At 37.9% G+C, this 27,391-nt stretch overlaps 1 protein-coding gene across 8 annotated transcripts in view; it reads left to right on the top strand.

The window, feature by feature from the left end:
• ATG10 (autophagy related 10) overlaps positions 1-27,391 on the top strand; it is a 207,097-nt gene that overhangs the window by 48,475 nt on the left and 131,231 nt on the right. For 6 of the 8 annotated variants that reach the window (XM_059694176.1, XM_059694177.1, XM_059694175.1 and 3 more), the window contains one exon: positions 15,424-15,531. The exons of the other annotated variants lie outside the window; for them this stretch is intronic. In XM_059694176.1, coding sequence (XP_059550159.1) covers positions 15,424-15,531 — 108 coding nt within the window. Of the gene's footprint in view, positions 1-15,423; positions 15,532-27,391 lie in introns of those variants that run through there. 8 annotated transcript variants of the gene reach the window in all.

Here is a 27,391-nt window from a genome sequence, read left to right as displayed (position 1 = left end):
GTGTATGGCACCCATGCCAGGAAGGTCTTCCTTCCTCACTTTCCTTCTTCCCTCCCTCTTAGCAGAATCTTCTCTGAGTGGAACTGTTGAAGCTCAGGAACCCTTGATTTCCCAAAAAGCGGGAAAGTTAATAAGTTACTTGTACTGCTTTGCAAGAATAGTGCTTTGATATCAAAGTGACAGCTTGCTACCCTGATAATTTCCTACTGTCAGACTATCAAATTTCTTTCAATTTAGTTTATTAAGTACAAATTACCTTAATACTCTTAAGTCTCTGGAGTAATTTTCTTATAACAGATAATATTATAAAAAGAAATTATTTATGAAAAGAATAAGACAGAGTAACTTTCAATCCAGAAATCAAGGTAGGAAAGGTCAGAACTTGAGTCATCTATATGTTTTTTTCCTACTTTCTCTATGACATTGGAAGAACAATGATAAACCTTTGAGAACATTTCAACTAGAGAAAACAAAATATGTTAAAATCTCTATAAGCTTAACTTGGAAGTAGAAACAGAGACAGAAAGAAGTTATTTACTACAGCCGGCTCCCTATAACCCCTCCAATTAGTTATAGCGTCCATTGGCCTCTCCTTGGGCACAAATAAGCAGGAACGCTCTGGGAAGCAAAACCAAATAGTTTAATATAATAAAAAGTATGAGGGCACACAGAGATCCCACATCTATGAACTGAAAATTGAAAACTTAAAATGGGCAAGTTGGGAAACCTGAAAACCAAACATTACTAAAAAGTGAAAAAGGGGAAAAAAGAATGAAATCCCACAAATGCTTAATAGTGAAACCTAACATTGTGGAGGTATCTGTTGAAAGTGTTAATAAGGAAAATGGAACCAGCATGATCTAATAAATTACTTTTGATGCTTTGGCTGCAAGAAGAGGAAGGGATTTAGCATCATTTAAACTGTAACTATTTTAAAAAAAACACCTTCTGTTAAATAAGTAGGCTGCGTAAGTACATGTGTTAACATATGCATGCGTGCTTCTTCCCAAATAAGGTCTCTAAAAGGCCCAGGAACATTTTTCTGGCTACTGGCCTTGTTGCGCTTTGACCTGCGTTCATGGAAGGGGAGAAGGGAGTGTTCTACTCCTCATCTAGGAATTGGAGAGGGGTGGGAGGTGGTTCTGCCAGGAAAACGGAACAGGACTATTTTAAGAAAACGAACTTATACACAGGAGCACAGTGCTGGGATTCTCAGCATGTCTTTATTGAATGGAATTGAAAATCGAGGCCCTAAATTGCATAAAACAATGTCCACTTGCAAAACAAAGTGAAGATATGCTATAATTAAGTAGCGACTTAACAAAGAAGTATTGGCCTTGTTTTGGTTTACCAAGGAGATGGTTAGTTTAAAAAGGAGAGAAAATAAAAACAAAAATTAACATTGTATAAAGAACATCTTACGGTTCTTAGAATCATATTGTTTGTAGAAAGTGGAAGGAAAACTTTAATGAACTTTCCTTAGTCTCCCTCGCACAATATTACTTTTTCTTTCATAGGTTGTACATTTATTTTACATTAGTTTATTTAATGTTTAGAATAAAAGCAATACATGATCATTGTAAAAATTCTAATAATACATACATATAAAAAATACAGATTAAAATATTTTCTTTCCTCTCCTCCGACTCAATTTTGTAGTTTGTATTTTTGTGCACATATAAATATATGTTCATTATTTATGGTTTCCACCTAACATTCATCATGGGCATTTTTCTTTGTGAGTATATACAGAATGATTTTAATATTTCTTATTTTTTATTGATCTCAGAGCGGAAGTGAGAGTGAGATAGAAACATCAATGATGAAAGAGAATCATTGATTGGCTGCCTCCTGCATGCCTTCCACTGGGGATTGAGCTTGAAACCCGGGCATGTGCCCTGAATAGGAATCAAACTATGACCTCCTGATTCACAGGTCCATGCTCAACCACTGAGCCACCACTGGGCTATTTTATTATTTCTAGTATGCATAATATTCCATTGTATGGCTAAGTTAAATTTGTTTAATGGAACCCTTATTGATGAAGAATAACTCCTTAGTTATTCTCATAGTTATTTTTGTAACTTTTTTATTTTTAATATATTTTTTTATTGATTTCATAGAGGAAGGGAAAGGGAGAGAGAGAAAGAAACATCAATAATGAGAGAGAATCATTGATTGGCTGCCTCCTGCATGTACCCTACTAGGGATGGAGCCTGCAACCTGGGCATGTACCCTTGACCAGAATTGAACCTGGGACCCTTCAGTCTGTAGGCCAGCGCTCTATCTACTGAGCCATACCAGCTAGGCTTTATTTTATTTTTTTAATGTGAGCTTCACATTTGCTTTTAAAAAAATGTTTTAAAATATTTTTATTGATTTCAGAGAGGAAGGGAGAGGAAGAGAGAGATAGAAACATCAATGATGTGAGAGAATCATTAATTGGCTATCTCCTGCAGGCCCCCTACTGGGGATTGAGCCCACAACCCGGGCATGTGCCCTGACTGGGAATCAAACCTGGTAACTCTTAGTCCATGGGACGCCACTCAATCCACTGAGCCACTGCAGCTGGGTTATTTCTGTAACTTTAAAAGTATACTTCTACTTCCTGATTTTTCATCTTTGAACAATAACTTGTATTTTTCTGTGGTACATGGGAACTTAGAGTGTGTATACTATCACATTCCTTCCTGTTCCTCCCTCTGATTTTTAAATTAATTATATTATTAATTTTACATTATGAAGATCTATATTTAAATTCTGTTCTGTAATCAATCCTCTGTGCTTTGTTTATAGGTCGATTATAAATTTAAATCTAATAAAAGTATGTAATACTAGAGGCCCGGTGCATGAAAATTTGTGCACTTGTGGGGGGGGGTCCCTCAGCCCCGCCTGCACCCTCTCGCAGACAGGAATCCTCGAAGGATGTCTGACTGATGCCTTAGGCTCGCTCCTCTGCGGGAGGCAATCCGTGGGCCTATTGGGGGACAGTGCCGGCCGGTGAGAGGCTGGCCCCACCCCCTGATCACCCCTCTGCCACCTCCGGTCACTGCCCCCAATCACTGTCCCCTCTCTCTGCCCGCTGGCACCCACCTTGGCTGGCTTGGTGCTGCCTGCTTGCCAGCCCTGACCCCCCACTGATCTGTCGTTCCACTGTTTGGTCGATTTGCATATTAGGCTTTTATTATATAGGATGTATGCTAATGTAAACAAGATTCACTGTTGAATTATGGATTGTGATAGAAGGCAGTATCACCCTCTGATACACTGCTGTCGAGGAGAGAATATTTCAAGTTAAAATCCTACAGATTCTCTTTTATTTCATACCATGAACATGCTTAAGAAAGCTCTTTTAACACATTGTATGCGGGAAACGTATTTATACGTTTTACGTTGACTGTAAGTAGTAGAGCATGGGACACGTATTAATACGTTTTTTATAGACTAGCAGTAGAATGCGGGTAACGTATAAATATGTAAACTAAAGTTATTGTAATTTTACTGAACGTTGCCATTTGCGCAAAAAATTAGCAAAAATGGCCCGCGCCACCTGTTAGCGCGCGATAAAAACTACCCACAAACAATGTGTTAAACTGGATAGAACCAGAAAATCTCCAGTCAGCAACCAATGGTCACAATGTTTTTGTGTGGTTTAATTCTTAGCTAGTGGAAAAAATGTGCTCAGTAGACATTTACATGTTAGGTCACAAAGATAAAAGCAATAATCAACACTACAAAAAGAAAAAAGAAAAAACAATACTCCAAGACCAAGGAAAATTTAAGATATACATCAAAGGTGAAATATGTTGGCCTGGCTGGTGTGGCTCAGTTGGTTAATTGTCATCCCATGCACCAGGAGGTCACGGTTCTATTCACCGTCAGGGCACATGCCAGGGTTGCAGGCTGGATCCCAAGTAGGGGGCCTGCAGGAGGAAGCCAATTGGATTGATGTTTCTCTCTTATTGATGTTTCTCTCTCTCTCTCTCTCTCTCTCTCCCTCTCCCTTCCTCTCTTTGAAATCAGTAAAAAAAAAAAAAAATATATATATATATATATATATATATATATATATATATATATATAGTGTATATATATATATATATATACTATATATATTTTAATATCCATATTTTTACTTCTGGGTTTTTGATTTCTTGAGTTTTAGGGCTCTTGAATTTTTGCCTGAGTCAGAGGCCAACAGTTATCCATGAATTACTTTGACTGGATCTGGTCACACTTGGTATTGACTCTAGGCATCCAAATCAGCCTTGGCCAGGATCTACACATGCCTTTAGGAGGTACAACAGTATCAGAAATTGAAACCATAGTTAGCAACATTGGGTGGTGCCGGGGTCCAACCCCAGCAGGTCCAGGGGTCCCCAAAGGTGTGGATGGAGTCGGCGAAGAGGGAATGACACAGAGACAGCGTTCAGTTGATCAGCAGCCTAGCCAGGATCTCTAGCCAGGATCTCCAGCCAAGTTCTGGTCTGGATCTCCAGCCAAGTTCTGGTTAGGATCTCCAGCCAGGTTCTGTGTCCATGTTCTCTCGCTAGGTTCTCCAGCCAGGTTCAGTCACCAGGCTCTAGTCAGGTTCTCTTGCCAATTTCTGTAGTCAGGTTCAGTCCAGGATCTTTTGCCATGTTCTCTCGCTAGGTTCTGTCTCTAGGTTCTGTTGCCAGTTTCTGTCCAGGATCTTTTGCCATGTTCTCTCCAGCGAATTTCTTCTGTCTCTAGAGAACGTTCTGTGTAGGTTCTGTGCCTAGGTTCTGTCTCTCTTGGTTCTGTCTTCTAAGTTCTATCTCTTGCTGTCTTGTTACATCTGTATTTATACCAGTTGATTCCAATCCTATCAATCTCTATTCCAAAGGTTAGGGCGTTTCTTATCTCCATTCCAGGGAGTAAAGATTATGTAGCTTAAGCATGATTGTTCGTAGTTAAAGTGATTAATTACCCGCCTGGCACTTACTTAAGAGGTTTTATTCCCTCCCTAACTTCAGGGGAAAATCCCTACCTGGGGAAACAACCTTTCTCAGAGACCTTGGTTAAAACACATAGTGCCAAGAAGGTGAGCAAACATATTAAGAACAATATGCCATATATGCCAGGTCCCTTGAAACAGCAAGCATGGACCGGCTCCCGGCAGGGTGGGTATTGGGGGTGGGCATGAGGAGGAGACATAGTACTATATTCAGAATTGTGTTCTGCAGGATCTCTAAAGCTTTAACAATTACTTTTCTATACCATCTAACTTTGGCATTTTAAAATATGCTGTTATTTTATGTTTGACCTACTCAGTGTAAGCTTTTCTTTTCAGCAACAGATTTACATTTTTTTGTCCCCAAGATTAATCACCTTTGGGCAGCTACTGATAGTTTTGGTTTGATCGTTCATCAAGGGAAAAGGGCAACTATTTGAGATCTGTGGCCTAGGTTTGGCCTGCTCCTCAGGGTTCCATTAACCCTGAAGGTTCTGCTGGTCAGTGCCAGCAGTGACCTAGACACTTCCATTTGTCTTAATTCCTCCCTGTGGCCTTGACTGAGCCCATCCTGCTGATCATTCTGGGAAGTTAACTTGAGTCCCATATGCAATACTTTACTCCAAAGTAGAGCTGAGGCTCTTAGATAACCACCCAATTATTTTAGATAACAGTGTTTTTTCTAGAGAAGATTGTTGAAAGCTTATTAAAACTCAACAACAGAAGCCCTATAGTTATTTGGGTAGTTGGATTCAAATAGGCATAACATAGCTCTCTGGGTGGCATAGCCCATGACAGCTGGTAAGAAAGCAGACTCAGACATGTGCTGTTAGGAAATCCTTAGATCTCCATCCAGTATGCAGTCAGCACAAACCAGAAAACTTGGTTATCTCCCTAGGGTTCTATAAAGCCTTGAGGACATTTTCTCCCTAGAAGTTTAAGATTGGAATGGATTGTAGCAATGTGATGGCCCGGAGACATATGTTCAGAGAGCAGTGAATGAAGTATTTGTTTAACATGAAAGTTATATATTTATAGGCACAAAAGGGTTTGTGCACTAAAAAAGTAAATTTCCTTCCTAACCTTCCCATCCTTTTCACCCAAACCCAGAGGTCACCACTAATACCAATGTCTTGAATGTCTTTTCAGATATTTTCAGTGCATATACAAGCATATGCATTTATATTTAAACAAATGGTGGCATGATGTACATATATGCATACAGTTCTGTACATATTTAACTTAATGACCTATCTTGATTTTATTCCATATCAATCGTTATAGAACTTACTCATTTTTATGCCTGCATAGCATTCCATTATTTGAATTTATCAATCTTCACTGATAAGCATTTAGGTTATTTCCAATATTGTGTTATGAAAATAATACTTTAATACATATCATTGCATGAATTATGTTTCCTAATGTTCAACTATATCTGTAAGATAAATTCCTGGAAGTAATATTTCTGGGTGGAAAATATGTGCATTTTTTAAATTTGGAAAGTTATCACTAACTTGCTCTTTATGGAGGTTATACTAATTTAAGCTACCCTGTCCCTGGCAGTGTATGAGAGTACATGCCTATTTTACCCACATCTTTGTCTCCATAGTGTATTTCATGCTTTTTGATCTTTGCCAATCTGATAGGTTAAAAAAAAAGGTATTTTTTAATTTGCATTTTTATGGGTAGCATTGAACATGTTATGTGATTAATATCCATATTTACTGCCTCTTTAGTGAACTATCTGTTTATATTCTTTGCTCATTTTCTTATTGGGCTGCTGGCTTTTTTCTTTTTGATTTGTTGAAACTATTAATATATTGAGGAAATTAAAGCTACTTATATATTGACAAAATTAGTCCTTTTCTATAAGAATGGCATGTAATTTTTTCACACTTTGATGTTTGTCTTTTGATTTTGTGATAAGAATTTTTTCATAAAGTAGAATTTATCAGCATTTTATTATGACTCTGAGGTTTTTATTTACTTTTAAAATATCTTTTTAATAGTATATATGTATTTATATTCTCCAGTGTTTTCATCAGCACATTTATAGTATTGTTTTTATCATTTAAATCTTTATTCCTTATTTTGGTATAAGGCATTCTATGTAGATAATGTGAGGAGTTTTTTGTTAGTGGTGTCTGGATTGCAGCATTCCCTATTAGTTTCTCTTCTAATAGGTACTACGAGAAGCAACCTGCTCTGTAGTGGAGGGCAGCAAGGACTCCTGATGGTAGAAATGGAGTTGGACATGGGACAGTGACAGTTTTAAGTTATAAGATTAAGGCAGTGACAGAGGACTGGGTCAAGGCTGAGCAAGTTGCCAGAAAGTAGGGTTTGAGGTGGTAGTGAAGACCACTTAGAAAGCCATTTCAGCACACCACAGCTCCAAGACGAGCCTCCACAGAGGCTAGAACAGCCCATGAGAGCTCCAAGTGAGCCACAGTATTCCTGCAGGGTGGCAGTTGTTTGTGCCTTTTCTCCCAAGGCAGCTGCAGAGTACGGGATGACTGACTGTTCTTAGAGTTCAAAAGAGGAGCTCCAGTTAATTTAGTGCAGTGGTTCTCTACCCTGGCTGCTGCATTAGCATCTACTGGGAAGATTCTGACTTCACTGGTCTGAGGGGGCACTTTAACAACAGTACTTGGAAAACTCCCCAGGTGCTGCTGATGGGTAGCCAGAGTTGAGAACCACTGTTTAAGGCCAACATTTTGCAGTTCCTTTGAGTCAGGGATCGCCATGCAAGCTGCCTTCCTGCTCCAAATGTGCACACGCATCACCTAGGATCCTGTTAAATACAGATTCCACTTCAGGAGGTCTGGGTGGGGCTTGAGATTTTGCCTAACAGGCTTCCATCCAAATAACCCTGAGGCTGCTGCTTGTCCCCAGACCACACTCAAGTGACTTGAGCATGTTACTCAATGTGCAAAGCAAGAGTCTGCAGTAAGCATTTTTCTGCCTCCATCCGGCTCTCTGGCAGAATTTGCTTAGTGTAGTCAAAAGAACACTAGGGTCAACAGGCCTGCTTTTCATTCCCAGCTCTGCCCCTAATTAGCTGTAAGACAAGTCTCTTAAAGGTGCTTCAGTCCTTCACCCTCTAATCTCTGAAATGGGAGGATGGGACTGGATAAGGTTCCTTTTTTCCTTGCAGGTCCAGAGTGTTTTCAGACTCCACGGGACCAGGTGTTTGTGTGTAATGAGTCTGGCCTTTTTTCCCCCAGGGACTTGGGCCTAGGCCCTGAATTTAGGATTGACTGGAGGAAATAAAACTAAGCAATGTTAAAAATAAAAATAAGATTTTATGCTAAATTGTAAGCTATCGTAAGTACAAAAAGAACTCAGAGAAATCTGAGTGGAGAGTTTACTGGAATAGTTGGAAGAGATAGGAGTTACTAGGTGTACCGGTAACTAATGCGGATTTTTTTCAAAAGATGGAGTTACACATATGTTGATATATACGATTTGATATGTATGCTATTTTGTTGTATTGACAGCAAGCTTCAAAACTTCATATGTCAAATTTTCTGAAGAAGTTAACATCATAGATATTTTTACACTTAAAAATGTTGAATTGCATGCCCAAAAAAGAGCATTTGCAGGAAGTTTTAATTCGTTAACTTTATTTTGAAGAAAAGTGCTGCTGAAAGTTATTGCATACTTTGGGAAGCTTATGGTGAACATGCTCCATCTCAAGATACTTGTAAACGCTGGTTCAAACACTTTAAAAGTGATGATTTCGATGTGAAAGACAAAGAACGTCCAGGTCAACCGAAAAAGTTTGAAGACCAACAATTACAAGCATTATTGGATGAAGATGCATGTCAAACTCAAAAACAACTTGCAGAAAGATTAAACGTTGCTCAGCAAACAATTTCTGATCATTTACAAGCAATGGGAAAGATGTTTAAAGGAAGGAAAATGGGTGCCACATCAACTGAACGAAAGACAAATGGAAAACCAAAAAGTCATCAGTAAAATGTTGCTTCAATGGCACGAAAGAAAGTCTTTTTTCATCGAATTGTGCTTGGCGATGAAAAGTGGATTTATTTTGAGAATCCCAAACGCACAAAATCATGGGTTGATCCAGGTCAACCGTCAACATCGACTACAGGGCCAAACCACTTCTGAAAGAAGGCAATGCTCTGCGTTTGGTGGGATCAGGAAGGTGTGGTGTAGTATGAGCTTCTATAACCAGGTGAAACCGTTAATACTGATTGCTGCCGACAACAAATAATCAATCTGAACCACGATTTGATCGTGAAATGACCAGAATGGGCCAGAATGGACACAGAAATTAATTTTGCTTCATGATGATGCACCATCACACACTTCAAAACCAGTTCAAGGCACGTTAAAAGATCTTGCCTGGCAAGTATTAATCCACCTGCTATATTCACCAGACCTTGCTCCTTCAGATTACCACTTGTTTGATCGATGGCACATGCACTTTCTGAGCAGCACTTCAAAACGTAGGAAGAAGTGGAAAATTGGGTCTCTGAATGGTATGCCTCAAAACAAGAAAAGTTCGATTGGGACGGTATCCACAAATAACCTGAAAGATGGGGGAAATGTGTAGCTAGCGATGAACATGACTTTGAATAAAGCACTTCTGATGTTTCTCTTGAAATTATCATATTTTGATTACAAAATCTGCATTATTAACCCATTGTCCTTGCTGGTCTCTACTGCTGGTGCAGGGTGGTGGTTCTCAGGTTCTTATGTTTGTTGTCTTTAAAATGTATTCTTCAGCAATGAAGAACAAAACATATTTTTTTGCCTTAAATTAAACCAATGTAGGGGAGAGACCTACATTTATGAAAGTAAATATTTGAAGAGAAACTAAAATGCTATAAACTCTTTTATTTCTATATTTATTTTTTAAGGCTAATCCTGACTTTTAAGTGATTGATTCTGAAAAGAAAAACTATAGGCTGAATCAAAAACTCCTGTGTACCTCCTAATATATGCTAATAAACAATATCAGAATTTACCCCAAATGAAATTAATATTTCTTAAATTATGAATAATATTAAAAATGACATATCTCTCTATCTTAACTCAATGGGAAAGACACCAAATAATTTACTTAGATCTTATAACATAGGTACATAGGAATTTTTGACTCACCTCTTTTGATATCAAAAGAGATGCATTTTGCATTGCAATTAGAGTTTCACCAAACTGTAGCTTCAAGAAAAAGTTGTATGACCAGTGCTCGGGTATAGAAAAATATGAAATAACACAATTACCCTCATTTGATGAATTATATGCAGTATATACAATTTAGCTCTAACTGTTCTTTGAATATCTGAACAGTTGTTCCATGTTTTTTTCCCCTGTATTGCTTGATTAGTTTTAAATTGTAGACTGTCAGTACTTTTTCTCACAAACACGTAGCATTATGGTTTTATTGTATTTGGGAAATCTTTATATAATCAACTATTGATTATCTGTCATACAATAGAGTAGCAAATCTTCTGGTTTTAAACTAATAAACACAATATATGTCATTTTTTTTCTTTTTTATTAAATCTTTATTGTTCAGATTATTACATTTGTTCCTCTTTTCCCCCCCCCATAACTCCCCTCCTCCCAGTTCCCGCCCCACCCTCTGCCCTCACTCCCCACCCACTGTCCTCATCCATAGGTGCACGATTTTTGTCCAGTCTCTTCCTGAATCTCCCACACCCTTTTCCCCCCCAAGAATAGTCAGTCCATTCCCTTTCTATGTCCCTGATTCTATTATAATCACCAGTTCATTCTGTTCATCAGATTATTTATTCACTTGATTCTTAGATTCACTTGTTGATAGATGCATATTTGTTGTTCATAATTTGTATCTTTACCTTTTTCTTCCTCTTCCTCTTCTTAAAGGATACCTTTCAGCATTTCATATAATCCTGGTTTGGTGGTGATGAACTCCTTTAGCTTTTCCTTATCTGTGAAGCTCTTTATCTGACCTTCAATTCTGAATGATAGCTTTGCTGGATAAAGTAATCTTGGTTGTAGGTTCTTGGTATTCATCACTTTGAATATTTCTTGCCATTCCCTTCTGGCCTGCAAAGTTTCTGTTGAGAAATCAGCTGACAATCGTATGGGTATTCCCTTGTAGGTAACTCGGTTTCTTTCTCTTGCTGCTTTTAAGATTCTCTCTTTGTCTTTTGCTCTTGGCATTTTAATTATGATGTGTCTTGGTGTGGTCCTCTTTGGATTCCTTTTGTTTGGGGTTCTCCGCGCTTCTTGGACCTGTAAGTCCATTTATTTCACCAGGTGGGGGAAGTTTTCTGTCATTATTTCTTCAAATAGGTTTTCAATATCTTGGTCTCTCTCATCTTCTGGCACCCCTATAATTCTGATGTTGGTACGCTTGAAGCTGTCCCAGAGGCTCCTTACACTATCCTCGCATTTTTGGATTCTTTTTTCATTTTGCTTTTCCCGTTGGGTGTTTTTTGCTTCCTCGCATTTCAAATCATTGACTTGATTCTTGCGCTCCTCTGGTCTGCTGTCGGGAGTCTGTATAATATTCGTTATTTCAGTCCGTGTATGCTTAATTTCTAGTTGGTTCCCCAATATAAGATCGAGGGTCTTATTAGTTTTCGTGTAGATCTCATTAAGTTTATCGGCAGCTTCTAAACAGTTCTTGAGAGACCTTAAAAGTGTGGTTCTGAACTCTATTTCTTCCATTGACAATTTAGTCCTGTTTCTTTGTCTCCGCATTTTGTTATGCTTCCTTGGTGCACCCCCTAGTGGTCTTTGTTCGCAGTCTTATAGTTAAATCTTGATTGTTGTAGCTAATTCCAGGGAGGGTTTGACCTCCAGGCCAAGTGGCTATGAGAATCAGCTGTGTCAGCAGTGAGAGAACTTCTGTCCTCTAGGGAGGTGCTAATCTAGCCTTTGCCTGAGGCTATCCGGCAAATGCCTCTGTGCAGGGCTTGGGCGGGGCGGGTTGCATAGGATCAACAGGGTGGGCCGGAGAGAGCAGTTATGGCGGCTCTCAGTCCTGTCCCCAGGGGCTCTGCCTCTCTGAGTCCCAGCACCCGCTGCAAAGCTGGGAGAGAAAGCTGCACTCGCTCTGACCGAAGCCAGACAGTCCCGCTTCTCCCGTTTGAGTCTGGGTCCCTAAAGACTCAACCGGATCTGGTGCTCAGAGTCTGCGACTCCCTCCTGATTGAAAACAACAACTGCGCCCTCCGCCGCCAGCCTGCTCCTCGCACTCCGCACCTCAGAATTTGACTTCAGCACTGCGCCTCCTCTGAGTGTCCGTGTGCGTTTCTCTTTCCTCCTAGTTGTAGGACTTCCACTCAGCCAGCGTTCCTGTGGTTCTGGGTGATGTCCCTTCCGTTTTTTGGTTTCACTTTTGAAGTAGTTGTTCAAAGCAGCAAACTCCGGCGTTAACCTATGCCGCCATCTTGGTTCTCCCAATATATGTCATTTTATGCAAAGAATATTTTGGTTCAAGTGACAGACAACCCAACCCAAATTGGGTGAAGCAAAGAAGCGAGTTTTGAGGGTCATGTAATTGAAAAATTGAAGGGTAGAGCTACAGTTGGTTTAAATAGTATAATCAGGACCTGGTCTCTCAGCATCTCATGCCCTTGCTTCCTTTTGTACTGGCTTCATTCTCAGGCTTCATTTAATTACATGGTGGCTGCCAATACTGGCAGGGTTTTATTTTTCTGTTTCAAATTCCAGTAGAAAAGAGAATAGTCTTCTCCTCCTCCCCTGCCCTCCAGAGTCTTGACTCACATTTCATTGGTTCTGATTGGATCATTTCCCTCTAGTCTCTGATACCAGCAGGACTGGTGCCCTGATTGGCCACCAGTGACTGTTCTTAGAGCTGGGGAGCCAAGTCCATGCTGACAGGGGAAGGAGGAAAAGTGTCTACTCTTCCAAAAGAAGGGGGAATGGATCCTTGATGTAAAAAGCAACAACAACCGAAAGTACATATCTCTCCATGTACATACAGTATTGTTCAAAGTCATCTACATTGGGTAAATACAAATATTTCAGTGGTAAAAGGCCATTTAGGGATATGCTTTGTAGTTGGATCATATAGAACTGGATTTTTTAATATATATTTTATTGATTTTTTATAGAGAGGATGGGAGAGGGATAGAGAGTTAGAAACATCAGTGAGAGAGAAACATCGACCAGCTGCCTCCTGCACATTCCCTACTGGGGATGTGCCCGCAACCAAGGTACATGTCCTTGACCAGAATCGAACCTGGGACCCTTCAACCCACAGGCCAATGCTCTATCCACTGAGCCAGACCGACCAGGGCAGAACTGGAATTTAAAATAATAATTTCACCTATAAAATGCAGAACCTTAATGAAATAATAAAAGATATTGGATACCTGATTGCTTACCTTACAGGCAGGAAGGATATTAACAATATTTAAGAACCTGGGGCAGTGGCATCACCAAGTCATTCTGAGTTGGGTCCAGTTAGTTAGAGCTGGTGCTGAGCACCACCGACTGGCAGGGTGCTTTGGAGTTGCTGGCAGGATGTCAGCCTTGCTAATGGGGAGGCATTGTAAAGGTCCTGCCATATTTCTCAAAACATATAGTTTCTGTGTGTGTCACCTAACATTAGACCATAAACAGGGTAGGTTACAACATAGACATTTATTTTCTCAAAGCTTGGAAGTCAGAAATCAAGGTGTCTGTCTGTAGGGCCATGCTCCCTCCAAAGGCTCTGGAGAAGAGTCGTTTCCTGCCTGTTCTAGCCTCTGTTGGTTGATGGCAGTCCTTGTCATGTTTTCGCTTGTAGATGCACCACCCCAATTCCTGCCTTGTCTCCCTGTGGCCTTCTCCCCGTGTGTCTGTGTCTCTGCAGCCACATTTTTCTGTTCTTATCTTATAAGGATACCAGTCATATTGGATTTAAACAATATGACCTTATCTTAGCTTGATTACATCTCTACAGACCCTATTTCCAAATAAGGTCATACTCTGGGGAGACATGAATTCTGAGGGGACACTATTCAACCCAGTACAGTTACCTAAAATCAAATGCTCTTGCATAGTTGGCATGACACAATTGTAAAAAAAATTTCAATGTTAAATTGCTTACAAACACTGTAGTTTTTTCTTGTCTTATTTTATAGTTAAAAACTAGATTTTTGAATCTTAGCAAAAGTATTTAAGGAAATTATGAATTTTTTAGTTGAAATGCTATTCTATATATTTTTTACTGCATCATATTAAGTAACTACATATTTCTTAATTATAACTATTTTAAATCTGTTAAAATGTGAATGTTAGTGTGGCAATTTGGTGAAGAATTAATAATTTTTATTAACCTGTGAGTATGTTTGTGTATGTAGAGGTATTACTTTTTATACTTTATTGAATTCAAACAAGTTTTGCCTAAAAGAAATAGAACTGACAGCAATTAAATGAACATCATCCATTAGTGTATTTAAGAGCAAGTATAAAAAATAGGAGAGAAAAAATAGGAGAGAAATGCAACTGGTGAAGGGCTTAGATATCCTATCTTTCAGGGAACATTTAAAAATGTTGGTAATGGTCTTAAGTCTTTGAAGAATGGCTCTGTGGAAAGAGTATAAATTCTAGAGCAGTGGTTCTCAACCTTGGCTGCACATTAGAATCACCCGGGAATCTTTTTAAAATCCTGATTTCTGGGCCTTATCCTCCGGAAATTCTGTTTCTTTGTTATGGGGTGGGGCGACAACATTAGTAACAAAGAAACAGAATTTCTGGAGGATGCGGTCCAGAAATCAGGATTTTAAAAAGATTCCCAGATGATTCTAATGTGCAGCCAAGGTTGAGAACCACTGTTCTAGAGGGAAGACCTAAGACCAGTGAGTTAAGGTTAAAAGGAAACATCAGTGCATTGTAAGACAACACTTTCCCAGTGAACAATGTCCCATGCACCAAAATGGAGGTGGCAGTGGTGTAAGGGAGTAAAGGGTAGGCTCCTGGAAGTGCTCAGGAAGGTACTGCGTAATTACCTCCCTGGGACATTTTAATGGAGATCTTGCCTTGATCAAGGAATTGAAATGAAAGGTCCCTAGTTTCAAGATTTGTTGCAAGTTCTCCTAAAATTTTTCTTTCTTATATGTTGTGAAAATCAATATTACTTATGTGACGATATTTCTATAAGATATTTATATGCTTTTTAACAGCTGCCAACCTAAAAGCTTTGCTTTGTGACCTCTGTTCTATGGAGTGCTTAAGGGGAAAAAAGGGGGAGTAGGGATTTAATTTAAAAGAAGGAAAAGTATCAATAAGTGAGAAAGGTGGGGAACTAAAACTTGTATTTATTCGATGAGTTTATCCCTATCATCTCATCTCATTTAATATACTTAGTTTTTTATTGCTCAGTTTGGAAGTTACGAGTAGCTGTAATTCTTAGAATAATGAATTCTTAAAATAATTGGCATTTTCTTACGTATTTTTTTGATGATGGAACACAGGACTGTTCTGATGGATATATGTGCAAAATACATTTTCAAATAAAAAATGGGACAGTGGTGTCACATCCAGGGACATCTGCCCATGTACAGACGTGTCTTCCTATGGAGGTGAGTGATTTACCACGTCATATTCTCCTTTTCAGTCTTTGTGAGGTATAAATTTAAAATTTTAAATTTGTTAAATATATATTTTAAAAAATTAACTGCCATTGGATCTCAGGCCTGCTGGCAGAGGAGAAGTGAATATCATCTGTCAGGAGATATTTTCTTCTTTAATATATATATATATTTACTAAAATTTTTTCAGTGACCTTGGGTAATAAAATTATACAACTTTCAGGTGTACAATTCTATAATACATCATCTGGATATTATATTGGAGACCAACCCAAGTCAAGTCTCCTTCCATCACCATTTATCCCCTCTATATCCTTTTCTACCTCCCTCCACTCCTCTTTCCCCCTGGTAAGCACCAACTGTTGTCTGTGTCTCTGAGGGTTTTTTTGTTTTGTTTTGTTTAATCCTTTCACATTTTTCACCAAGTCCCCCAACCTCCTTCCCTCTGACAGCTGCCAGTCTGTTCTCTGTGTCTATGAGTCTGTTTCTATTTTATTTGTTAGTTTATTTTGTTCATTAGATTCCACATATAAGTGAAATCATACGGTATTTGTCTCTCTCTGACTGGCTTATTTCACTTAGCATAATGCTTTCCCAGGTCCATCCATGCTGTTGCAAAAGGTAAGATTTCCTTCTTTTTCATTGCTACAATATTGAAAGCAGGAATTGTGGTACAGTTGAAATCTACTCTGAGTTGTAGTGAGCCTTTACCCTTTTGGTTTCCACAGATGCCTTCCTTCCATTGCCTATTGGTTTTTATTCTGTGAAATCCCCCAGGACAATACAAATCTATCCCTCTGCTGCTTAAAACCTGGCTGGAGACCTCTTTGCTTAGTTTGCCTCTGACTCTTTTCCCCTGTGCTCTTTAAAAAATGCTAGATATGGGTCTCATTCTGTAGAAGACTTTAACCTTGACTTGAAAATTTTGCTAAATTAAATTTTAATATGGTGATAATGGCTTAGTGGTTTTCTGGGATATTTTCAATGTAATTTTTATCAAAATGTAAAGTAGCCTTATTGTATGTGTTATTATTAATAACAATGTTTATATGTTCAGTGTGAATATGAATAATAGAGAAAAAGTGAAAAGAGGAGAAAAAACTCCCATGAATCCTTCAACTGGAGGTAATTACTATTGATATTTTCATAAATACTCTTCCACATATTTCTGTCATGTATATACATACATAATTGTGTTTTGCAATGAACATGTATATTACAGACATCTTCCCATGTCATTAAATGTAGAATTCCATAGTTCTCTTTTAATGGTCCCATTATATTCCATCCTTTGGATGCACCATAATTAAGGAGAGCCTATACTGAAGTAAAATTCTTGAATTCTAAAATAGAAACTTGGGGCTCTAATTGCTTCCACACAAAAGAAGAAATCACTTAGAAATGCTTAGAATTCTGAGTATTCTGGTAAAATGGGTGAAGAGCCTCCCTCCCCCCCCAAAGGAAGACCTTTGTCTCATCATCTATTAAATCAGATCCATTTGACAATCTGGCACTAGCCCCCTCTGCCTGTGTAGGATGCTGGCCTGGAAGTAACTCTCACCAATATAATTTGGTTTGCAAGTTATTCTTGAGGGTATTGTTCTCGGTAATAAATCAAGTGCTCCCAGTGAATGCTCAAATCTTGATTACTACTTCATGGTTTGAATAACTGACATCACATCTGAAGCCAAGCATGTTAGGAAGCTTTTCAGTTCATTATATATTAACTTAAGAAATACACATGGAAATGATGATTTAAAAGATGAATTACCAGCTTTTGCTTAACAAGTTGGCAGAGATTTGGAAAGCACTAAAAAGTAGTGTTGACAGTGTGAGGGAACTGACACTTTCTGCTTGATGTTTTAACTTCACAAAGTTGAAAGATGTGCACATACTCTGAACAATCTATTCCAAATCCAGGAATTTAGCTTCATAAAATATAAATTTTCCAACTTTTTTTTTATTTTCAACACTTCACAACAAATTTTAAACATATGAGAAAATTGAAAGAATTTTGCAGTGAACATTCATGTACTCATCACCTAAACTCTACCATTAACATATTGCTCTGCTTGCTTTATTATATATCCATCCCTCTATTCATTTATCAGTACACTTTTTTTATGCAAAACTTTTACAACAAAGTAAATTTCAGGCAAATATTTACAAAATAATCTGAAATGTACACAAATATTTACCTGCAACAATATTCATTTCACCACTATTTATAACAGGATAAGATGGAAATAACTGAAATGTACAACAGTAATGGGTTAGTTTAATTACAGCACATCCCTGTGATGGAGTTCTTTGTTCAGTAGGTCTGGAGTGAAAATTTGCAGCTCTAACAAGTTTCCAGAGATGCTGATGCTGCTAGCCCAGGAACCACACTTTGGGAACCACTGCACTAATCTATAATAGAATTCTAAAGCATGTATGAGGTGCTGCACAGCTGAGATGGTTAGTTAATATGATGTATGATAGGGTTGATAATGCAATAATATTGATGGAAGAAAGATGTCTTTGGTTGAGCCTGTGATGGAGATTTCTGTAGATATGCTCTTAGCAGAACAAGGGATAGAAGCTAAGGAAGAATGTCATCTCAGCTAAAGATTAACTTTAGTCTGATCCCCTGGGAAGCTCTAGAGCAAAAAATACACCCAGAATTAGTCCCACTTTATTCTCTTGAGGCCAGCCTTTTGTACTCTGTGACAATCATTGACTTGTCAGTCAGCCATTGGCTGAAGTGGCGGGAGACATAGCTTCCCAAGTAAGGCAGTTCCAATTTTACTGAGAAATTCTTCAGGAAAGGGGGCTGCTGTGTGTTATCAGTCAACAATCACAACAGCTGAATGGGGATAGGTACACCATCTTTAAGGGAGCCTGGGCACGGCATGAATGGTTTTACTCTCTGAAACCAACAACATTGGATCTATAGAGAAATATATATATATATATATATGTAAGGTCTGCATTTAGATGAAAGGGGGAGGCTTGACAGCAATTTGTTTGAGAAACAGCTGGTGATTTTAGTTGACTACAAGTTCAAGATAAGTGAAAAGAATGCCATGGATGCTAGGAAAATTAACTAGAATCCAAGCTACATTAATTAAAGCATAAATGTATCCCAAATATGGTCTGCGGGCCCCTGGTGAGGTGTACCAGAGATACTTTCGGGGACTCACAAGGTCAGTTTTCTAGGCTACCTACCTGTGATATTGCAATAGAGTGAATGCAGAAATCATTACAGGAACCTAGCTGTCTTCCATTAAACCAGACAGTAAAAAGATTTGCAAAAATGTAAAACACTTTTCATACTAATTTATCTTGTTTTGGAAAATATATTTATTTTTCATAGAAATATGTTATATTGACACATATTTTTAAATAAATTAAAAATATTTTTTAAAATTTCAATTTTAATTTCTAGTACAGTGAATATCAATAGATGTCACTGTCTTAAACAAAAGCTCGTTGGAATACTCCATGAATTTTAAAAGTGTAGAGGGGTCCTGAGAACAAAAGGTTTGAGAACCACTGATCTAGATCAACTAAATATTGCATATTACGTGTGAAGGACACTGATAACTGGAATATATAATAAATGAACACATAAATAATAGCTTTAAAATACATTATAAGTAGAGTTCATCCATACAGAGAGCATGCCAAGGGCCACAGTGGGCTTGAAAACATAGTGAGGAATATTTGAGGGCTCTGGGGATATTAAACTAGAACTAGAAACTTAGGAAGTTTAGTTTTCTGCAGATATATCTAGAAGGGTTTCCTCTGGAAGGACTTGATTTGTTTCTGAGGATAGAACTAGTTTGTGTCTGGAAATTATTCTAGGCAAATCTCTCTAATGTTTAGACTTGCCTGCAATGAAATGGGTCTGCTTGTAAAGTTATGGGTTCCCTCAATTTTTGTGGCAATGTACATAATGCTTTTTCCAGAACAGTGTTCACCAACTGAAATGTTCAGATGCTGAGAGCATGAGGCAGGTGATGAGTGAGTGCAGTGGGTCCCTGGGAAGTGGTGGGAGCTGTGGAGAAGTAGAGAGGGCATGACATCCAAAGGGCACTAGGCATGCAGCTCCAGGTGGATTTTCAAGAAAATGCAGTCATCTGGATTTTTGTGTGTTGGATTAATTAAAAACATATTTATGTACAGGCCAAATAGACTATATTTATATGCTGTAAATGGTCCTCAGGCCATCAGCTTATAACCAAGCTTCTAATATTATAGAAAGAAGTTCTACATTGTATAGAAGACTGAGCTAATGCTCTCCAGTTCCATCCATGACGTTGCAAATGGTAAGAGCTAAGTGAAATAAGCCAGTCAATAAAGGAAAAATACCACATGATCTCACTCATTCGTGGACAATAGAGACCATTATAAACTTTTGAACAATAATAGATACAGAGGCAGAGCTGCCTCAAACAGATTGTCGAGCTGCAGCGGGAAGGCCGGGGAGGGTTGGGGGGCAGGAGGTAGGGGGGTAAGAGATCAACTAAAGGACTTGTATGCATGCATATAAGCATAACCAATGGACATAAGACGCTGGGTGATAGGGGAGGCTAGGGGACTGTCTAGGGCGGGGGGATAAAATGGATACATATGTAATACCCTTTGTAATACTTTAAGCAATAAAAAAAAAAAAAAGAAAAAAAAAAAAAAAGAAGACTGAGCTAGAGGACCTCTGAATTCTCTTTAGAATTTAAAGCCTGATAGTTCTATAACTGTTCAATATCCATACACCACGTTCCCTGCTTAAAAATATTCAGAGGAATGCCTCTGCTGATAGTTGTTTCAATTTTTTAAATTTTTTTTTTATGATGTGGGAAATCAATTTACTTCTTTGTTCTAACTAGATCCAGCAGTCTTGATTGCAGAAAGATAGTTGGACTCATGATGTTTATACCTGTGAGATTATCTACAATATTATATATACAATCGTAGAATTTAAAAAATCAGAGTGAAGGGGAGAAACAAAGATGGCGGCATAGGTAAAAACTGGAAATTGCTGCCTCCCACAACAACTTCAAAAATACAACGAAAAGATAAAACGGACATCCTCCAGAACCACAGGAAGGCTGGCTGAGTGGAAATTCTACAACTAGAAGGAAAAAGAAAAGCACACGTAGACTCAGAGGAGGTGCGAAAGTAAAGTGCAGAAGTACGGAGGCTTGAGCACGTGGAAAGGGGCGGGCACCTAAGGAGGTGGCTGTCTTTTTGAATCGGGAGGGAGTCACAAGCTCCCAACTGCTCTGAACTCTGGTTCCGGGAAGTCTCTAGGGACCCAGGACTCATACGAGGAGAAACTGGACTGTCTGGCAGCAGGCAGAACTCGGAACCTGAGGGCGGCTTTCCCTCAGAGGTGCTTGCAGCAATTACCAGGACACTGAGACTCGCATGGCCCCTTAGGGCAGGGCTGAGGATCCACCATAGCTGCTTGTTCCGCCTTTGATTCCCTGAGACCCCACCCCACCCAGGCTGCGGCAGAGGCTTTTGCATATGAATGCCCTGGCCCTTTGCAACCTGAAAATTAACTAACAAATTGCAGCTGGGCCAGAGAGACCCAGAACTTCCAAGAGAAGGCCCAAGGCTCCACATCAGCTTGCATTCCTTCACAGCTGGGCCTCATCTGGGCACCTCCAAACTCCAAAAAAGGAAGGGGAATCTGCAGTTCTCTTCTTAGCTCCTGCTGGGTAACCTCAGACAGAGGCTAAATTAGCACCTCCTTAGATCCAAGAGCCAGTGTACCCAGTGGTCAGAGTGGGACCATCCAGATTACAACTCCTCAGATCCATAAGGGACACACTCAGGGGGCAGACTCAGTGAGCACCAAAGCCCCACTGAAGTAAGTCTTGCCCCAGAAGGGTGTCTTCAGCACAGAAGTTCTCCCACTGCAGACACAGCTGATTCTCACTGCCAATTGCCTGGAGGTCAATTCCTCCCAGTGATCCTACAACAATCAAGGCATAACTACAACAAGACTGTGTACAAAGCCCACAAGGGGGTGCACCAAGAGTGTCCACCTCAGGTAACTGGGGAAGCTGAGCCACTGGGCCCTACAGGACACCTAGCACACAAAGCCACTCTACCAACACAGGGAAGCAGCCAAATGCGGAGACAAAGAAACAGGTCACAAATGACAGAAATGGAGGAAAGCAAACGACTGGATATAGAGTTCAAGGCCACATTTATAAGGTTTTTCAAGAATTTTATGGAAACCGCCAATAAATTTAGTGAGACCCTGGAGGATATGTAAAAAGACCAACTAGAAATTAAGCATACAGTGACTGAAATAAAGAATAATATACAGAGATCCAACAGCAGACAAGAGAATCCCAAGAATCAAGTCAAAGATTTGAAATACGAAGAAACAAAAAATACCCAACTGAAAAAGAAAAAAGAAAAAAGAATCCAAAAATATGAAGATAGTGTAAGGAGCCTCTGGGACAACATTAAGCGTACCAACATCAGAATTATAGGGGTACAAGAAGAAGAGAGAGGGCAAGATATTGAAAATCTATTGGAAGAAATAATGACAGAAAACTTCCCCTACCTGGTGAAAAAAATAGACTTACAAGTCCAGGAAGCACAGAGAACCCCAAACAAAAGGAATCCAAAGAGGACCACACCAAGACACATCATAATTAAAATGCCAAGAGCAAAAGACAAAGAGAGAATCTTAAAAGCAGCAAGAGAAAGACAGTCAGTTACCTACAAGGGAGTACCCATATGATTGTCAGCTGATTTCTCAACAGAAACCATGCAGGCCAGAAAAGAGTAGCAAGAAATATTCAAAGTGATGAACAGCAAGAACCTACAACCAAGATTACTTTATCCAGCAAAGCTATCATTCAGAATTGAAGGTCAGATAAAGAGCTTCACAGATAAGAAAAAGCTAAAGGAGTTCATCACCACCAAACCAGTATTATATGAAATGCTGAAAGGTATTCTTTAAGAAGAGGAAGAAGAAAAAGGAACTCTTACCATTTACCACAGCATGGATGGAACTGGAGAGCATTATGCTAAGTGAAATAAGCCAGTCAGAGAAGGATAAACACCACTTGATCTCACTCATTTGTGGAATATAATGAACAACATAAACTTATGAACAAGGACTGATCCAGAGACGAAGAGGCATTGATTGGACTGTCAGGCCTTGGAAGGAAGGTAGGGGACGGTGGGGGTAAGGGGGAAAGATCAACCAAAGGACTTATATGCAAGCATATAGGCCTAACCAATGGACACGGACAACAGGGGGGTGAGGGCATGAGCGGGGGGCCAGGGGGGATGTAGGGGGTAACGTGGGGATAAGGACACATATGTAATATCTTAATAAATAAAATATATATATATATATAAAAATAAAAGAAAATAAAAAAAATAAAAATAAAAAATCAGTGAAATATAATGGAATATATAAGTGAAATAATTTGTGAAAATCATAATATTTTTAAAATATAGTTTTAAAATGATAGTTCAAAGACTGAATTAATATTTAGAAATTTCCTAAATATAATGGGGTGTCTTTTAGTTCTGGTTTTGGACAACAGGAGTTCTTATAGGTTAATTATATTAGAGGAGGCATTTATTGAGTGCAGTTAATATGATTTACTTGTGATATTTGTGAGTTTGTGAAGTGACAAGCAAGATTATAGCAATTTTTGAACAAAATCTTTACCAGTAATCAAAAGAAATTTATAGCCTCAATTTAAAATCTTCTAAATATAAATGAGTATTTTCAACAGGAGACAACATAATCAACACTGATCCTTGGGATTTCTTATTATATGGAACTCTTATTTACTTAAATTGATATTGGTGCTAATGTTCCACTTTGTCAAATTATGATTTTTTGAATTTGAATTAAGTTATAATCATGTAACTGTAGTGAAAAACATTATTTAACAATTGGTTTGCTTTAACAGATATGAGCTGCTTATCCTTTCTACAGCCTTATTTATATAAATAAAATAATAATTTGAGAATGGAAGTGTGAACACAAGCTTTCTATGCCAAGTAGGCGATTTTTGATGAAAATTAGTCATTTAAAACTTGTATGTGTATATTATTGCAAAGTAACTGCAAACTTTAAAAATACTTTGTAAGATTCTAAATTAACTCACTGGCTAATGAGGACTACAATGAGTAGAGTAGAGAAACAAGGTGTAAGTTTTTATTATGTTCAGCATTAAACCACTCAGAAAAGAAAACAGTGAGATGAATATTCAACATGGGATTGATTGTTAATAATCAGTAGTAGAAATTATTAATAAATGCTTAGAAGAGGATAGAATTATTTTTCTGTCTGATGTTGCTCTGCTTTTTCTTTTCATCTCTAACCTCTTCATTTGTGAAATTCTGAATTATTTCATAGAATAGTGATGGATCAGCTTTTGTCTTCTTGGATACCCATACATATTTATTTTAAACTGGTCAATGCTTTTTTTTATACTATTGAAGTTCAGATTTTTCTGTCTGAAGTTAGATTACTGAAGTTCTATTTTTTTTTAACAGATGTCAGAGATGGGTATTGAGCATATACTACTTATTCATCATACTATCTTCATTACTTTAGAGCCTCAGGTTTCACCTTCAGATTATGGTTTTTTTTAAAAAAAACCTATGAAAATGATAGAGTCATAAAAATAGCAATGGTAATGATACCGTTGTAATAACCTACTGGGGAAAAAAAGGATTTTTGTCCTAGGGCCTTGCAGGCCACTCACTGGGACCTTCCTTGGTCAGGGCAGGTAGAATATTATAGAGAGCCCTCAACCTATCATAAATTCCCCGAAGCAGAAAGCTGAGAAACTGTAACAGGAGATGATCTCAATTGCCAAAAGAACATATTCAGAGAATGATGATCTTCTGAAGTAACCAGGTCTTCAAATACACTCATTTGCCCTAAGGATTTTATTAAGTGGCTTCTAGGATGAGTTCTATTTTGTATGTCCAAAATAGGCTCATATGTCAGAATAGTGTGTGTGTGTGTGTGTGTTTTTTAATAATGGACTAAATGACAAGCCACAGTTCTCAGTGTTAACAATTTATTTGTAAAGCAACTGCTATTTTTAGAAGCATGGGCATGTTGATAAATGTAAATGATGAGTAATAAGCATGATTACCCTTAGTGTTTGAAAATGTAATTATTAAAACAATGTTAAAATACAAGAAAGTCTGTTATATTTTATGTGTGTAGAAACAAACAGAAGCATGTGTAGTCATCACTACTATCTATTGATTGATAGATGAATCTCATGCTGATAAATGGATTTTTAAAGAAAATAATTATTAATACAGCATATCCTAATTCCACTCTTGTGTTTTTCTTGAGGTATTATGGGAAGTTCAAAGACAAAGTAAAATTTAATTTTATTTAATTTAGAGTATAAATATATTCCATAGAGTGTGTGGTGTGTGAGCGGGGAGAGTATAGGATATTTAAAAAACTATTCAGGTCTGATTAGGATTTGCAGTTCCAATAAGATTGTGAATTACTGCACTAGTAATATAGTACTATGCAAACTATATTGCTTTATTATATGACAAGTATCTGTTTACTTATTCTTAGAACACATCAGAAACCACATATAGAAATGTGGCACTAAAACAGTTTGAACTGCCTAATAAAATCTTAGGAGTCTTTAGTAGCGTAGTGTTCTGCTGTGAAGCCAAGAAGTCTTATATAGAGGCAGAGGCATGTCACACTAAAACTTTTTTCTTCTCTAGGACCTGGGTACCTGAGCAATATCACTTTGCAAAATTCAGATATTGTATTAGGTTTATTGAGAACCTATAATCTAAATGGCCTTTTAAGGTTACTTCTACCTTTGAAAATTCTCTGTGCACTAGTCTCCTTGGCAGAGCAAAGAGAGTATCTTTTTTTTTTTTTTTTTTTTGAGAGAGAGAGAGAGAGAGAGAGAGAAATTGAGTTGAATCAATCCAGATAGGTAATGAATTCTCTTTCAATTTATCAAGCTAGTACAAAACCATTTGTAAAGGCACCTGCCATAGCCATTATATTTTAATTCAGCAGTGAGTTATAGCAGAAGGTTTCCTTTATGTGTAGTTCTAATATTGATGTGTTTTTTTAAATCAAAAGTAAGATCACTTCTAGAAGCAGATATGGACTTAAGAGAACACTGAGCTGATATTTCTATATGACAATCTGGCTTCCAATTCAGAATGCTTATGTCTAGTTGTAAAGGTCTAACAGGAACCAATTGTTTCTGAGGAAGGACAGCGCACTATTGAAAGTGTTCTGATTATATATTCCTCCCATTTTTTAATGAGTTTAAGATGCTTTCCAGGATATGGCTTTTAAAAAACATTTAATGAATTGATTGGGGGGTTTAAACTTTATGTGGTCTTTTTTCATGGAGAACTGCTGAGCCTGCTTGATTTTATAATCAAATCTAAAATAAGTGAAACCGAGCCACTATTTAATACTTCTTTCACTCTTTGAGTTTTGTGTTTGGTGTGTTTTTTAAGTCAGTGGAAACTGCATAATGTTGGAAGGGATACATTGCTTGGAATACATTGCAATGAGATTTGATCTAACAAAAGATTAGATAGAATTTAAAATATTTGGGTTTTCAAATTATTTCATTAATTATAGCTAACATTCTTTTTCTTCCTTAGTTAAATTGAAAAGGTTCATTTAAAAAATATTTTCTGGAGTGAAAGAAATGTCCATTAGCATAATTTTCTATGCAGGGCTCAAAAACAGTCTTTGTCATATATTGTGAAAATAATTGAATGTTAAAATGGAAATGTGGACTCTTGTGGTAAACTGCAATCTTCAGATGTTTAAAAGATTGTTGATTTGTTGTTGTTGCTTTTGCTTGAGTGAAATTTGCTCCTTGTCAGGATTTTTTAAGCTGTCAGATAAAAACTATCAGAATACTATTTTACTACAATTCCATACATGTAGATTGCTGCTTACATAATAGGACCCTATAGCACCCCATATTTCCTCCAATAATACCTAAAATATAGCCTGTCTTTAAAATGCAGATGAGTTATTTACAGGGAGAGAACAAAACATTTTTAAACAGTAGTAGTGATTTAGAACCAACCAGTGGACGCCAAGAACTGACCTGATTAGATAACTCTGATCACCACTGTGTCCTTAGCATTTCTCGGTGCCTGGCATATAAATGCCAGAAACTAATATAGCCTGTATCTTGGGTTCTCTGGATTGGAAATACCTAGAATTTCCCTTCTCCCCAATATACCTTAACTAAAAGTCAGCAGTTAGAATAAATATTTTATCATTATCAATTTATTATCCATTTATTAAATGGTATTCAGTAAATGAAGTGGCTAGGAGTATTTGTTAAAGTTTATTTTTAATTTATGTGCCTAAGCGTGAATAATAATTTTATCTTTAAGTAAACGAAAATAACCAAGTTTTAAACTGTTAAAGGTTTTCAAAGTGAAAAGCTAAAGGGAAAAACTCTATGAAGGAGGCATCCAAGTGTTGTTTTTGATTGCAGAAATCAAAATAATGGCAATGTCAATAATGTTCTTCCATATGGTCCTTGCAAATTTGCTGTTTTAGAGGCAGTCTTCATTCTTAGCAAACTGTTAGTCTCATGTATTTGTGGGAGATTTAATGTATATGCATTGAGAGAAGTTACATCTAGTTCTAGCTAACCTCAAAGGAGCCTTCGGATAGAAATTACAGGTTCGTCTCAGCTATTGTTTAGAATGGACTGAAAGGAGGGGAAAGGCTATCATATCAAGCTGGCAGCATTACTTACATAAAGAACATCTGGGCCGGAGCTTGAAAGAACGCCTTCTCTGACCAGCCGGCCAGAAAGCACCGCAGCCT

The sequence above is a fragment of the Myotis daubentonii genome, chromosome 4, assembly GCF_963259705.1.
Source record: "Myotis daubentonii chromosome 4, mMyoDau2.1, whole genome shotgun sequence".
NCBI lineage: Eukaryota > Metazoa > Chordata > Mammalia > Chiroptera > Vespertilionidae > Myotis > Myotis daubentonii.
The sequence above is the reverse complement of the archived record's forward strand: the minus strand, read 5'-3'. Positions and strand labels throughout refer to the sequence as shown.